The sequence below is a fragment of the Pezoporus flaviventris genome, unplaced genomic scaffold (genome assembly GCF_033815535.1).
Source record: "Pezoporus flaviventris isolate CSIRO_AGI_PZ_B2104156 unplaced genomic scaffold, CSIRO_AGI_Pfla_v1 ptg000021l, whole genome shotgun sequence".
In the NCBI taxonomy this organism is placed as follows: domain Eukaryota; kingdom Metazoa; phylum Chordata; class Aves; order Psittaciformes; family Psittacidae; genus Pezoporus; species Pezoporus flaviventris.
In genome coordinates this window covers 69,666-84,591 of record NW_026892569.1, presented here as the reverse complement: position 1 = coordinate 84,591, position 14,926 = coordinate 69,666, and the positions used below count along the sequence as shown (strand labels likewise).

The 14,926-nt window shown below is 46.5% G+C and overlaps 1 protein-coding gene across 6 annotated transcripts in view; it reads left to right on the top strand.

Annotated features, from left to right (window-relative positions):
* LMCD1 (LIM and cysteine rich domains 1) overlaps positions 1 to 8,905 on the top strand; it is a 38,178-nt gene extending 29,273 nt beyond the window's left edge. For all 6 annotated transcript variants that reach the window (XM_061455679.1, XM_061455674.1, XM_061455675.1 and 3 more), the window contains 3 exons: positions 884 to 1,219; positions 6,234 to 6,449; positions 6,887 to 8,905. In XM_061455679.1, coding sequence (XP_061311663.1) covers positions 884 to 1,219; positions 6,234 to 6,449; positions 6,887 to 7,045 — 711 coding nt within the window. In that variant the 3' untranslated portion in view covers positions 7,046 to 8,905. The remainder of the gene's footprint in view (positions 1 to 883; positions 1,220 to 6,233; positions 6,450 to 6,886) is intronic.
* Positions 8,906 to 14,926: the final 6,021 nt, after the last annotated feature.

Sequence of the window (14,926 nt, the reverse complement as noted above, 5' to 3'; positions counted from 1 at the left end):
CAGTTTGGGGCAGACCTCTTGCAAGATTACGTTTTAATCTGCTTTTAAGACAGCAGCTAGTAGCCAGTTGAGTAGGAGGCTTTATTTTTGATGGCTTCTTGGCATTTACTTTCCATATTGCAAGGCATCAATGACCAAACGCTTTCCTTTTACTGCAGAATCAGTATCTGTGCAGCATTGGCAGCTCTGTGTTACGTACAGACTCAGCTGCTGACTGCTTTTTCCCTGAGTTAAGATTCTGGGTTTAATTGATAAAAGGGGAGCTTTTACTGTAAACTATGCTTCATGCAACCCATGGGGGCTATGGGGTGTCTTGATGCAGGCTGACCTGCTCCTTGGAGCTCTCCCTGTCCTGGCACAAGGCAGTAGGAAGCTGCCTGGTCTTGAGTTTTGATATTTATAGATTTCTGGTCTTTTCAGCAGCCCAGGATAGTGGCATGTGAGGGATGGTGTGTTGGGATCTGGGTGTAAAACTAAGTAAGTCTTCAATGCTTTCCTGGGGAGTTCTGGGGGTTTTCTTTGGCTTAAAAAACAGCACACAACCCAAAACTCCCAAAACAAACAAAAAATGAAGAAAAACTCCAAACAAATCCAAACCCCCACCCAACCTGTTTTCTGAGGATGAAGTGATTGGTACTTATTTTACATGTAGCCTGGTACTTATTTTACATGTAGCCTGGCTACTGCTTGCATCTGAGTAAGTTTAGCCTTTCATTCCTGAAATGTTAGAAAAACACAAAGGGAGAAAGGAAGGACCGTGTTTTCTGCCACTGCTCCATAATGTGAGCAGAGCATCTGTTTGCAAAGTACTGTGGATGTGATGAGCACTTGCGCTTCCCTGCCAAAGGCAGCTCAGTAACTGTTGGTGCTCTCTCCATCCCAGGCCATGCAGTACCTGGAGCTGATCCCGAAGGAGATGCAGCCGGTGGCAGGAACGGAGGGGGCCTACTACCGTCGTCGGCAGCTGATGAGACAACTCCCGCTGTACGACCAGGACCCGTCCCACTGCCGTGGCCTCGCCGAGGGCGAGCTGAAGCTGATGGAAGACTTTGTGAAGAAGTACAAAGCCGAGGCGCTGGGCGTTGGGGAGGTGGCTCTGCCGGGCCAGGGTGGCGCAGGCAAGGAGGAGGGGAAGCAGCAGGACAAGAGCATTGGAGCCAGCAAACCCTCTGAGTCCACCAATGGGGCCCTGGAGAACGTGCCTGCAGGAGGGCAGTATGTGAGTGCTGTGGTCCGTGGCGGTGGGATGGGCTGGATGGGGTGTCCCGGCTCTGCTTGGAGCTTGGGGAGCTTTCAGGGAACAGCTTTGGTCTCCACTAGAGGTGGGTAAAGATTGCATCAGCCTGGGACGTCTGTTCCTTGTTCATAATACTGCTCCTGTGGGCTTCTGCGGGGCTGCTGCAGTGCTTTTTCAAACAACTTGAAGCAGTGCTGCAATGCTCAGTTCCATCATGGCATGCTTTTGTGGAGCACTATGAAACACCCTAGTGGGACGTGTGTACTCCTGCCAGTCCTGCCTGTCTGTATAACAGGGGTGAAGAGAGGTGGTTATAATCTCCTCTTCATCACCCTCCCTCCACAGCAAAAACTGTGCTGAACCGCCAGGGTAAGTAAACCCTCTGCTAGATGCACAAGCAGTGATTTTGACTTCGGATTCTTTGCAGCTCTGCCCTAGGTGTTTGGGAGTCAGTAAGGTACTCAAGGCATCTCACTGCAAGTCAGTGAGTGTTTCCAGCTGGGCATCCAGACCAGAGCAAGTGGAAAGACTGCAAGTGACAGGAGGTGGTGGCTCGCTGTAATTAATGCAGAGCTGTGAACGTGGAGATAATGCTTCCAGGGCTGTAATCGCTTGGGGGAACTTTGAACAGATGTCCCCGGGGCATAAAAATACATTTCCACAGGGAAATGATTGAGATTCCCTAACACCCTTTCAGATTTATATTCTCCCAGCGCTGTCTGGAGTGGCCATTGTGGTTGCTGAACAAATGCTTATCATAAAATATGGTGAGTGAAAATATATCAAACTGTCCCTTGTGAGGGTGACTTGCAGCAGAGGTTTTAAAGCTGTAAAAGAAAAATGGTGTCTGAGGGTTTATAAGACAAGATTTTTCTCGCCATTGCTGCACTGAGATTGTAACATGTTCAGAGCAGTTTTCATTTTCATTCCATATTGGGTAATGTATCCCCTCTGCTATGGCCTTTTCTGCTAACATGCATCGGACTTTCAGAGCCCAGTGATACAGTAAAAGTTTTTCACCGTTGCAACAAAATACTGAATCAGGCAAAAAAGAAATCTAAAACATAGCCAGGAAAGGAAGGTTTCTATTAAACATTTATTAATAAAAGTTAACTTAGCACTGCAGGTTTACTTAGACTGCAAGTTTGTCCTTCCAAAATTACATAGCTGTGATGTTGTTCTCCTTAAAGCATCATTTTTCTCAAGGCACTAGCTGAAAAATCAAACCACTTCAAAAATCAAACCACTTGTAGAAGATCCACTTTGACCAATGCACTGTGCAGCTCAGTTTACAGCAGCCCCATGGAGTGCTGTGGTTTCTTGCTGTACTAAGACAGGACTTCTGTTTCCCCCTCTAAGAAAACAGTGCCCATGTTGATTTGATGTCCTGTGCGGGAATTAATGATGCTGACCTGATAGGAATGGACTATGTCCCAAGATCTGAAATGTGCTGAACTTCCAGAAGGTCTGCTGGCTTTCATGAAACTGCAGTGGGAAAGTTCTGCCATAGAAAAATGAGATAGCACTTTACTTTGCAATGTGTGTGAGGCTGAAAGTAGATGTGAGTGAAATGAGCTGTATGAAGGCTGAGAATAGATGTGAAGGGACTGAGAAATGAAGTGCATAAAGCCAGTGATACTGGAGGTTTTAATGTTCTTGCTGTATTCAGGGTTGAAATGTACATCAGCACACTCCAAAACAAAAACGTTACCTTTGCTCTACAAGAGAATGAACCCAGAAAGCACCAAAGCTGCACCAGGAAATAAGCTGGAATTTCCTTGGGTGTTTGTGTGGTCCCTGTGCTAAGGTTGTTAAACCTCTTATTGCACACTCAGGCCAGCTGTGTTGAAATTGGTGTGCAAAGGAAAACATACAGGGCCAATGTAAATCGCCATGAGAGAGGCATCTGAGCTCAAACAGCTTTTTGAACTCATCTTGGCTGCAGGGAAGGGGCCCCATGGCTGCAATAAGTCTGTCCTAGGAGCTGAGTGTTCTCCACTGAGCATAAAATCATCTTTAACCCCCTCAGAACTGGAAAGTCTTCAGGTATTATGAGCAATTGTGCTGGAATCAAAAAAATCTGAAGCAATTGATTAGAATTAGCCATTGTCCCAAAAAGCTTGAGGTTACCAATGTAGGGAGTATTCTGGGGAAGCCTTGTAGCATCTGTGGCACTCATTCTGTGGGAGATGCGATTGCAAAGTAGCTGCTAGTGGAGAGGGTGAGTTTGGAAAAGCTTAGGAGAAAGGGACACTTTCTTGGCCAACAGCTCTGGTTACTCTGCTAATAAAGTCTTCACTCCTCTCCTTACATGATGGAGATGTAAAATAAGTACCAAGCTGTAATGCCATCTTAAATTTGAAGAGCCACTTTATTTAGTGTAAATGGCAGAGCGGTGGAAGTTATATGATGCTTAGGAAAAGCCCTGTGGATAACTGCCATAGAAAGAAACAGCAAAGTTGTTTTTCTAACAGTTCTTGTTGGCAAGAAACTTGAGCTCAGAGTTGGAAAGCTGCTCGTGTTTGTTCTCGCTGTTAGATCTTGCAAGATAAGCAGGGCTGGGATGGATGGCTCTGGTTTCTCCACACTGTCACCCCCGAAGGCAGCTGCAGGGTTGGGCTCTGCTGCCCTGTCTCACGCAAATCTGGTGCCTTGGGGAGGTATCAGGTGTATAAGGAAAAATATGGTCTTAGTCGCACACAATGGGTGCAGAATCCATTGGTGCCCATCTGCCCCCCCTGCCAGTGAGGCTGGTGTACCAGTAGTGATCCACATTGAGCATGGCAGCTTCATGTACCCGTTTCCTTGTTCATACAGACCAGAAATAGCATGGCTTCCGCGCCACTGAGCTTACTCCTTCTTTGGTGTGGGTCTTGGGAGTACTTAGAAATGCGTCTGAAGCCCTTTGCAGTAGGAGTGGTGTAAGCAGACATATCCCCTTTCAGACTTGCGGAAAAGCCAAGCCAGGAAACATTTTGTCTCTCTTCTATTGCTGCCTTCACTAGTCATACTGGATTTCCTGGTAAAATAGGAGATGCCCATCAGTGTGGTGGAACCACTCCAAGGACTGCTGGGCAGCTAATGAAAATCCAGACTGAACCAAGGAGGAGGCAATAATGAGGAGTGCTAGGAATAATAGTAACAAAACAAAGAAAAGCCACTTGGTGGGTGTAGATGGGCCTGAAGCCTTCTGCTATGTAAAGGGCAAAATGAGTTTAAGAAAACTCCCCAGATGCAAAGAATGGCCTCTTTGGCAGTCAGGTTGTGAACTAGCAAAAGAGTGGATGTGGTGGGAAACTTGCCTTTGGTTTGACATATGTATAGTTCACAGAGAAGCCCCACTCCCTCTGTGCCCCAGAGAGGCTGTTTCTGCTGCTGCTTTACTGGGGTTGTATCAGGGAGGATCACAGAGGGGTGAGTTTCACAGTCTGTTGTGGCATCAGGGTGGTGTTCCTCAGGTTGTGGACCACAGCTTCCCTGTGCAATGTCCCGCTCTTCTCGCCCCATCCCTGATGTTTTCCTTCAGCTCAGGAAGTTTTATTTACCTTCTGGTGAGAAATGTTGGTTTTGTGTCCTTCTACCCACCTTTTAGAAGCTTGTTGGCTTAAATCAGTATTTGTGAGCAAATCCATCGTCTGAATGCAAGGAAACTCCCAACCCCATGCTGCCTGGAGCATGCTGGAAGGGGGCCAAGGCCATGCAAACAGTCTGGTTGGGCACAGCAGCTGAAACCACAGCACATGCGACACGCAAGCTGCTTCACACTGCATCTCGGTTTCATAAAAACCTTCAACAGACTGCTAGTGGAAGTCTGGCCTTGCAGCCAAGGGCTCTGCTGGAAGAGGCTCCAGCCGCTACTTAAGAGTGTTTTGTTTAGGGAGTGACAAAGCACAGGCTCCAAGTTGTTATCCTGACCTGGACTATCCAGACTTAAATGGGAATTTAAATAACAGCTCATCAGTTGTCAGCCTCCGAGAGGAGAGCTTTAAAGCTTGCTCTAAGCTAATCACAGGATCACTCTGCAGGCACAGATAAAGAGTAAGCCCGGTTGGCCTTGTGTGTAATGTGCATAAATGTTAATTAATCTTCAGATTAGCCAAGTCTAATAATTGGGCTGTTATAAACTGAAAGCACTGTGCTGAAAGTGACATCTGTCTTATGCATAGATATATATATTAAAATGTAGTGAGAAAAGAACCAAGTCTCTAATCTCTATGCAAAATAACATCTTTGCTGTGCTGCAGTTCAGCAGTAGAGGATGTTCTAACTCTGGAAGCCTTGGCATTTTGGTGATTTTGGTTTTAGCTTGGGAGGAGGGTCCCAAAGGCCAGACACTTAACTGATGGTGGGCAGTGCTATTCCTACCTGCCTGGATCTGGCTGTGGACAGAACTAAACAGTATTCCAGGGGAAGACTAGCCAATATGTATTTATAATGACTTTTAATTATTTTACATCTTGATACTCCATCCATGCATAGCACTGGTCCAAGTGTTTGCACAGGATGTGAAGTGTGGTAGGCTGAGACATCTTGGTTCTGTTGGCTGTGAATGCCCTGTGATGCTGTGTGTTGTTTGAGTCCTACTGCACGATTGAGATGTTTTCTCAGCACTTTTCTTGAGCTGCAACCATTGCTTTCTCTTCAGTTTAGCATTTCCTTGTTCTTCCACCTCGCTGCACTGTTTCTATAGCCTCATTTCAGGCTGGTGATACAGCTGTGAAGTCGAGCTTTGGTACCCTCAAGATTCCCTTCACAGAACAAGAGCTCAAATGAAAGCAACCAAAGTTGCACAGCTTAGCAGGCCTGGAATTAAACATTTTATTTCCACTGTCCTCCTTGGTGCTATGGGATGTTGAGCAGGGAAACCACAGGTCCTCCAGGCTATGTAGAAGCAGGAAGCATTGAGGATGCGCTTAGAGAGCCTGGTGTTGTGGTTTGCTAACTGTGCTCTTAACCAGCTACGTGGTCCATGCTCACTCCACTGTCTCTGTTGCAGCACTGTGAGACCTGCAAGCAGGCATTGCCGGAGGACTGCCCGGTGGTGTATGCCGACAGGGCAGGCTACTCCCGGCAGTGGCACCCAGCATGCTTCGTGTGCTGCCGGTGCTCCGAGCCCCTTGTCGACCTCATCTACTTCTGGAAGAGCGGGGCCGCCTGGTGCGGGCGCCACTACTGCGAGAGCCTCCGGCCGCGCTGCGCTGGCTGCGATGAGGTATGGACCGGCTGCTCCCCGACCCTGTTGGGGTCTTGGTGTGGGTTAATTGAGGGCTGCTTAACCTGCCTGCCTACTCGTGCCTCCTAGGAGAGGCATCCTTCTGGTGCTGGTTACCGGGCTGCTGTGGAGCTGGAGATGTCTAAAGAAAATGGGGCAAAATGGAGTAATATTAATGATAGTCTCAGCTGGAGATGCTGTATCTATCTCAGAGCAACAATCAAGCTCTAGCTGTATTTAAAACCTGATGGTTTTATACTGCTTAATTGCAGCCCATGACTCATTGCTCAGGACGTCCTATCTCTTAATTACTCCTTCCAAAGCCTGGCTCCATGGCTGACTATTTGGTGGGATGCATGGGGTGGGCTCTCCCTGTTCCTGCCATGCTCCAGCTTGATGAGACAGTGGAAATAAGCAATTGTCTGTCTGCCCTGTAGATCATCTTCTCGGAAGACTACCAGCAGGCAGAAGGCATGGCCTGGCACAAGAAGCACTTTGCCTGCCTGGAGTGTGAGACGCTGCTGAGTGGCAAACCCTTCACTCTGGACAACACCAGCCTCCTGTGCACGACCTGCAGCAAAAGCAAACACCTCTGAGCAGGGAGCAGCCTGGGCCAAAGCCGGGTCCCCGAGGTCCCAGAACTGGGGTTATTTGACAAGTACATGAGAAGGGAAAGGTTAAAATGCAATTAAGAGCCTGGCTATTCACTTGCAAGCAACTAAGTGCCCCCTTGCATCCAATACAGCTTGCAGGAGATTATTTCCCTTGGGGAAGAAGCAAGAGAAACTCATGTGCCTGTGGATGGGAGGTACATAGTGTATCTGACTAGGAGGGACTGAAAGGAGGTTCTGTGTTGTGCTGTTCTTTTTATAAAGTCTTTCCAAGCTTCTTATGACTATGATCTTGCAATAGGCTTTTGGAAATAACACATCTCAAGAGTCACTTTTGGCATACTAAACCTATGGCTGTGGTCAAAACTAAGGGTTATTCATATTTTTGGAAATCCATACTGGAAGCTTAGACTAACAGGCTGCTGACAGCTGTACTAAAGCCATGGGTTTGAAGAATCTGATTAACCCGGGTGATTACTTTCTGAAAGCAAATGATATAAAATTGCAGCAACATGTAGCTGTGGCTTTCTCCTCCTTAGTGTACAGTAATGCATAAATAACAAGCTGGCACACAGGGAGACTGGTTTAACCCTGGAGAGATGGGAAGGGTGCAGCTCTGCCCCAGGACACTGACAGCTCATTGCTTGTGAGCTTTAGTCCTGAAATGGGAATGCAAAACCAGGCTCCCCAGCCCCTTGCCTGCCTCCAAATGCTGTTACTGCAGGCAAGTGTGTTTCCACAGAGCAGCACTGTGTTCTACTGCAGTGCTGAACATTGTTAAGCATTTAAATTGTGAGCCTTTATTTTGGCTGGGTTTGACCAGGAATGTTATAGAAAGCAGCTTTTCAGCCTAAGCTGTCTGGGGGGTTGTGCCTGAAATGCTGCAGTGCCAGGATTTTCCTGTAATGTCAATGACCCCCTCCAAACACCAGGGAACTGTTCCTCTTGGAGCTGGCACCACTCTTGACCTGGACTCTGCCCTGCTCCTTGTCCCGCAGCTCTCCCATCCCTAGGGAAGGTTCCTGTGACCTCCTGGGTCTGATAGGGGTGACACTATCCCAGGATCTGGCACTGAGTCTCTGCCATTAGTATTTGTTCCCTACATCAAGCAATGCTTCTGGTAGTCACTGAAAATCTCAGCTAGTCCAGGCTGGCAAATGTCTGTGTGCTCAGTCTTTTTTCCTATATTAAACATACATTATTTGCCAGAGAACTGGAATATTTTTTGCAGAGGTGAATGTGCAAGGAGCTCACAGTCACTGGGTTTTCTTTCTGCTACAGAAGATGCTGGTTTCTCTTTAAAGCATGCTCCATGCTGTGGATGTTTGCTTGCTTATGATAAAATAACTTGCAAATGAGAGTTGGGGGGAACTGTACATGCTGCAGGGTTGAGCTACGTTTGAGCTGTGGGCCAGGTTGTGCCCCTCTGCCATGTGTTTTGGGGGTATAAAGACATATCTGCATGTAGGGCACAGTGCTGGTTAAGCCTTGCTCAGCTCTATGCTGCTGCATGGTTGATATTCCTGGAAATGCTGGGGTATTTAAAGGGGGTAAATGAAATGGAATAGAAACATCCTGAGGTGGCAGCCACAGCAGTAGCTGTGGGGTAATGGATGTGTTTTGCAGTGTGTCACGATGCCTATGCTCTTGGGGTCCTTTGTCCATCTCGGGTTAGTGGATGGCTGTGCTGAGTGCCAGGGTTTGATGCTTCAAGTCAAGAGAGGATGTATAGACCTCGAGCAATGCTAGGAATAATAAAGCTCCCTTGGATCAACCTTGGGTACAGGCTCTTTGGTTGTAAGTAAAGTGGGAATGAAAAATAAAGCCCAGTGCTTATTAGCTTTATTGCCTCTTCTTCATTTTTTTCTTTCCAAAGGAAATGGTTTTACACCTTTGTAATTTTTTTTTTTTAAGACACTTTCTAAACCCTGTGATGTTAAAGCAGCCAAAAGTGCATACTCTCAGTGTAAGCAGTGATAGGAATAATGTGACTCACCAATGAAAGGCCAGGCATTAACATCCAAACAGCATTCACTGATGGAAAGTCGGTGTCCATTTACAACACAGCTGGTTACCTCTTAAGGTGATCACCTACAAGGTAGGTGCGTGGCCACTGCATAGGTGTCTGCAAGGAAATTAAATGGAAAAAATAAAATCAACAAAACATCAAGTTTGTCAATGTGAGACACTATTACCTAAACTGCTGCCATCACAGCATGCTGCCCTCTTCTCCCTGGGTGGTGTGTTTGTTTTGCCTCGGCTGGTTGCATAGTCCTTGCAGCGTTTGGGATAGAATGAGCCCCTTCCACTGCAGCCAGGGTTACAGTAGAGGCTCAAAGGGAGGAGGTGGAGAAGAGGTGGCTCTTGTTTTCTGTGCTGAAGAAGAATGTGCATGGTGGGAGCTTGGGTAAAGGTCAGAGCAGAGGCATGGGGAGAGAATGGGAGTTTGCGGGGGGAGCACTGGCACCCCAGTGCAGCAGCAGGGCAGGAGTCATCAGTCTGGGGTTGTGAGGGCAGGGCTGGGTCATTCCACCACCCTCTCTGCAGTGGGATGGTCTCTGAATGACAGAGGTCAAGCCTGCTTTACATACAAGTATGGATCTCAATCATATTATCTTGGTTAGGTTTATCTTGCTGCGCTGTGACCACAGTCTGCACACAGTAGCATCAAGTTCTTGCACAGTCTATCTCCATGAACACAATCCTTGATCACTAATACCTTTATTTGGCTACTTGGAAAGAAGATGCCTGTATGGGCATCAAAACCCAAAGCTTTGGATTTTGATTTTGTGATCTATAAATTGTAAATCTTGTCTGAAGTCCCTGTTTCAGTATACACATGCTTGCTTCAGGCTTTTTGGACTGCTGGCATCCACTCAAACCTTTCAGGTATTTCTGCAGCTTGTAAAACATTGCTAGAAAAATTGCTGCAATTACACAGCTTAACAAAATCCTGGACCTCTCAAGTGTTAGGAGCAAAAGCTTGAAATTAATGCATCTAATGGCTCAAGATGTATGTGATTCTTCAGTTTTGCTATTAAAATTGAAACTCAGTGTAACCATGAGAAGATATTTGTGCCAAGTGAAGACATTACACTGTGTTTTGCTATGGGTTGTTAGCTATAGCAAAGGAAGCTGCTGCAGCTGCCTTCTGTAGGTCATGAGCTCTGGTTTTCGAGATGGTTACATTTACAGAGCCTTGCTGGCCTCGCTAATACAGAGCCATCAGTGAGCATATTGGGGTCTGTCCTGAAAATTAATAAAACCAGAGCAGTTTCCCAGGGTTACTACGTATAATAGGATAGACTAAGGGCAAAGCCTGTGTTGTGTGACTGTCTGAAACGCATCTTGTGCTACAGCTGTGTCCAGGCATGGATGCTGCTCCCTTCAAATGCTGCTGCATGGCACAAAGGATGGCACAGAGCACTGGTGTTTGCAGGCCAGAGCAGTCCATAAAAGCTGAACTGTTGAGCTGAGCATCTCACATGGGGGGTTTTAATATCCATTGAATACTTCTATGAAAGCATAAGGATAAATTGTCCAATGGTCAATTTAGCATCATGTATTTTGGCAACTAATACCAGTATTTTAACCTGTGAATCTGCAAAGGACAAACATATTTACTTTGCCTTTCGATGGCCAAAGATGGTGAGTGCAAAGACTTTGTGCCTCCTACACAAACATTTAGCTCCAATTTAAACTCAAATGTTCTGTATAACTGTTCTCCTAAATAAGACTGACAATACATGAACATGTTCCTGAAACTTCAATTAAACTGGTCCCGGATATGAAAGTCTCCCAAATCTTGCTTTGCTTCCTTCCCAGTCTCAGGGCAGCAGCTCAGGAGCTGCAGTGGGGCGACAGAGGAAGGTCTGAGGTGCTGCTGCTTATCACAGGCCAGAGCACGCTGTCATCCCTATGGCTGAGACACAGTTGGTAAAAAAGGCTGTGACAGAGCCAAAGAAGGAGACTGTAACAGCAGCACAGGGGGGCACGGAGGGATGCAGTTAACATGAAGTCACAGCCTGGGGAGCCCTGCCTGCAGAGGTGTGCATTTACCGTCAAGGAGCTGGCTGCAGGTTTCCTGGGGAAGCTTCCTGATTGACTTTGCAAAACATGTGGGTGCTTGTTCCTGTTGAGATAAAATTAACTCATTGCCCAGTGCTGTTACTTACTTGAGGTTAATGATTTAACCCAGTTAGTGAGTGTGATTACCTCCAGTATTTCCTTGCAATGGTCTGAGAGGGGAATCACTTTGAAAGCAAACTCTTTAGTGCAGGAGAAATGAGTATTGGCGTGTAGCAGCTCTGGCAGGGAGCAGTGGCTGTGCCAGAGCCCTGGCCCAGGGCTCACAGTCTGGCCCATGCTGGCAGCCAGGGGATGAGCGTCAGGACCCACCTGGAGTACAAGAAGCTGTGCTGAGCACAGGGGATCCTTCTCTTGCTCCCTGCAACTGCAGACCCAACCAGGAACACAGGGTGAGTGGGACGGAGGGTAGAACCCACCAGCAGAGAGAAAATAACCTCTGACTGGGTGGAAACCACATTTCAGCTGAAGTTTTGCAAGCTGAAGCTTTTCAAAGCCGAACTGATCTGAATCTGCAAATATTTGCAGTGCTGTCTCATTTGCGGTCCTTTTTTTCTGAGAAATATTTGAGGAAGAAGGGACTGTGTGTGATTTGGGAAGATTTCAGCAGTGTAAAGGCAGAGGCTGTTTAAGTACAGCATCTCCTTCAGGTCACCTTTGTTCTCACAGGTTTCCTGTCTGCCTTCCCTGCTGGACCATGCATTCCCTAACACCAGAGGGGGAACTGGACCCCATTCAGGGGGCTCCCTGGGCACTGTCCTGGAGCCTTCACTGCTCAGGTGGGGATAAAGACAAGAAGTGAGCAGTCAATGGAGTGATACCTTTATCCACCTCAGCAAGGGCCCAAAGGAAGGGAGCCCTTTGCTTAAGTGAATGCTGGATCCTGGTTTGTATTTGCAATATCTGGACTAAGACAATAAAACTTGAAATAAAATTTCTCAGCTTAGATGGGTAAGAAAAAATTAGCTATTCCTGAGACAGGAGGACAGCATCTTACCTTCAAGGCTAGATGTCACTCAACCCAGCAGTACTGAGGAACTGGTTAGCGTATTGCAGCAAGGCTTCCTCCCACCACTGCTTTATATAGGCTTCCCCAAGCAGGGTCAAAAGGAAGGCATTTAAGAAGTTCCCCTCGAGGGTTTATGGAAAACACCTGGGTGCTGTGATTTACTTATGAGCCCTAAACTGGTGAAAGGGAAGCTCTGTTGTCAGGAGTGAATGGTGACTGGGTGAGAGCTGGGTGCTGTGGGGCACAGATAGTGTGCGGGCCTGGGGCCAACTCTGCACACCCCAGGCTACTAGGGCTGTGCAGAAAAGGTAGAAAACCCTTAAAAGAGGGGAAGAAATATGTTTTTCTAATCTCTTCCTGCAGGGCACAGCTTTGGATGTGAGAGCAGTTCTGTGCTGCACGACTCTTCCTCTCCACTTGGAAGAGGCTGCTGTGCTCTGGCCCAGCAGTTGGAAGTTTAGATTGGGCTGTGTTTCAGATCATTCCAGGCAAGAAAAGCTAAGCAGTGTTCCCTTCACAATCTACTTCAAGAAAGAAACTTGTTTGCTTGGATATTTCTCCAATGAACAGACTTGGTGCTGACTTGTTGGAACCAATGAGATTGTTATTTACCTTGAGAGTAACACCTATAGAAAAGTTGTTGATCTTGAGTATAATTCAATAAGAATCTGATACTTTAGTGGAGGACAATTGACTTAAACAGAAACTTTTAAACACTTTTATTAATTCAGTCTATTAAAAGAATGTAATTTCAGATACCTGTTGATGATAAACTCAAAATTCAGTGGCTTCAGGTGAGAAAAACATAAACCACAGGCAGAGTGAGGTGGCTATATAAACACTACAATAAAACTTGCTTAAAAGCCTCTGAGAGAAAAACTAAGAGGTGAAAAAACAAGTCCTCATGAAGTGCTGGTGTGTTTCAGTGGAAACGCTCTTCCACAGGCTTGCAACAGCTGCTGCTTTAGGAGCAAGCTAAATAAAGTTCATATGGCTAAGTGTTATTGTAGAAAAAGTGAGGTTAATTATGCCTACGTAAATCTCATTTGAGCTTTTATTTAAATTTTAACTACACTTCTTCAGCCAAATCACCAAATAAGTAAACGTCTCCACAATGAGGTTTTTATGTGGTGTTGCCCTATTTCAAGAGTTGACGCAGGGAAGGGTCTCCAGCAGCCCCATGGCACAGTGCTCATCAGATGGTGCTAATCCCATCCTGCCTTGCACATCTGCTGGAATACCTGATCTATGACTTTGCGTGTCCGTGTACTGTGTTGTATTGCTAATAAAGGAAAACTGAAAGGAACAAGGGTGCAAAGTGCCTTCTGAACAAATCATGCCGAATAGTGTTCAGATAACCACTTGTACTTGTTTAAGCAACTTCCATGTGTCGGCTCAAAGTGTCTTGCAGACAGGGAACCCCACTGAGCAAGGAAGTGCAGCACACCCAGCTGTGGTTGCTGATGTGAGGCTGAGCTGTGGCCTTGCTAACATGTTTCATTGCTCTACTTGCTTGACAAGGATAATTCTCCCGTTGCTTTTCTACAGCCTTTGCTAGAAATTGTCCCACTGAATCACCTGGGTACCCTCTGCCCATCCCTCGCTGCTAGGCTCAAAACGAGTAGCCTGTGTTGGTGAGAGCTTTGGGAAGGTGGCCGTGGGGTGGCAAGGGGCAAAACATCCACGTGGCGAGTCCAGGTCTGCACGTCCCAAACGCAACAAGCATGCTCGGTCCCCTGGAGTTCCAACTGCCCATTCTTTAGCTCCATCTACCATCCAGAGGGGGAAAAGGGATTTTCCATGAGCAGTTTCTGTCCTGATGCACCTTAGCTAGCAAGATACAGCAGGTCTGGGGTAAGAAAGCATGTGAATCACCCAGCATACTGCCCACTTCCAGGCTGCACTAAGCCACATACATTAGTTGAGATGTCCATGGTGGCAAGGGCTACAGCACCTCACCACTGGCATGAGAAGGAGCTGTGCACAGCTGTATTATTGTTGAGCCAGATGTTTCATTATGAGCTTAGCAAATTCCTTCGGAGTCCTGTGACGGTGCTGAAGCATGGAAACTGTCAAAGAGAGACATTTTCTCTGCACCTGAACTTTAAAAGCCAAATGAGACACAGGCCAACTTAAAGACCAGTGAATAAAGGTCCCTTTTATAAAAGAGACCTATTAATACTTGGCCAAGACCTTCCCTTGAGACTGCCTAAATAAATTTCCTTAGATTGACAAGGCTTGAAAAACAACCCTTTTAGTGAAATGGGATTGAAAGCCATTCAACTGGAAGGCACCAGCCTTCTGGTTTTACAGCTCTGAATTTACTCAGAAAATAAAGGTAATCTTTCACATCCAAGGAAAACTTGTTGCAGCAATTCTTCCTTTCTGTAAACTTTACAGGGACTAAACAATCACATAATCTGGGAATCTCCAAATTAATAACAAGTTGCCTTTAATTAACTACTCTTGATATATTGACTGTGTCTAATGTTGGGATGGACCTTCCTGTGGCTGGAAAAGAGTGGAGTCATGCCAAACAGCTTCAGTAGTGCTTCTGTGCTAGGGAAGAGGAGGGGTGCTGGCCTGCCTAGAATGGAGAACAAACAACAAAAAGGAGTGGTGGTTCAAGGGGATCCCTCTGCAAACACCATCAGCCAGTTTATAAACAGTGTGAGTACAGTGGTTTCCTTGTGTCTGCACTAGAGCTCTGCTTTAATGAAGTTCCTTTGTGTTCCTGGGCTTCTTGATGACTAATGCGTACTTAGCCGAGT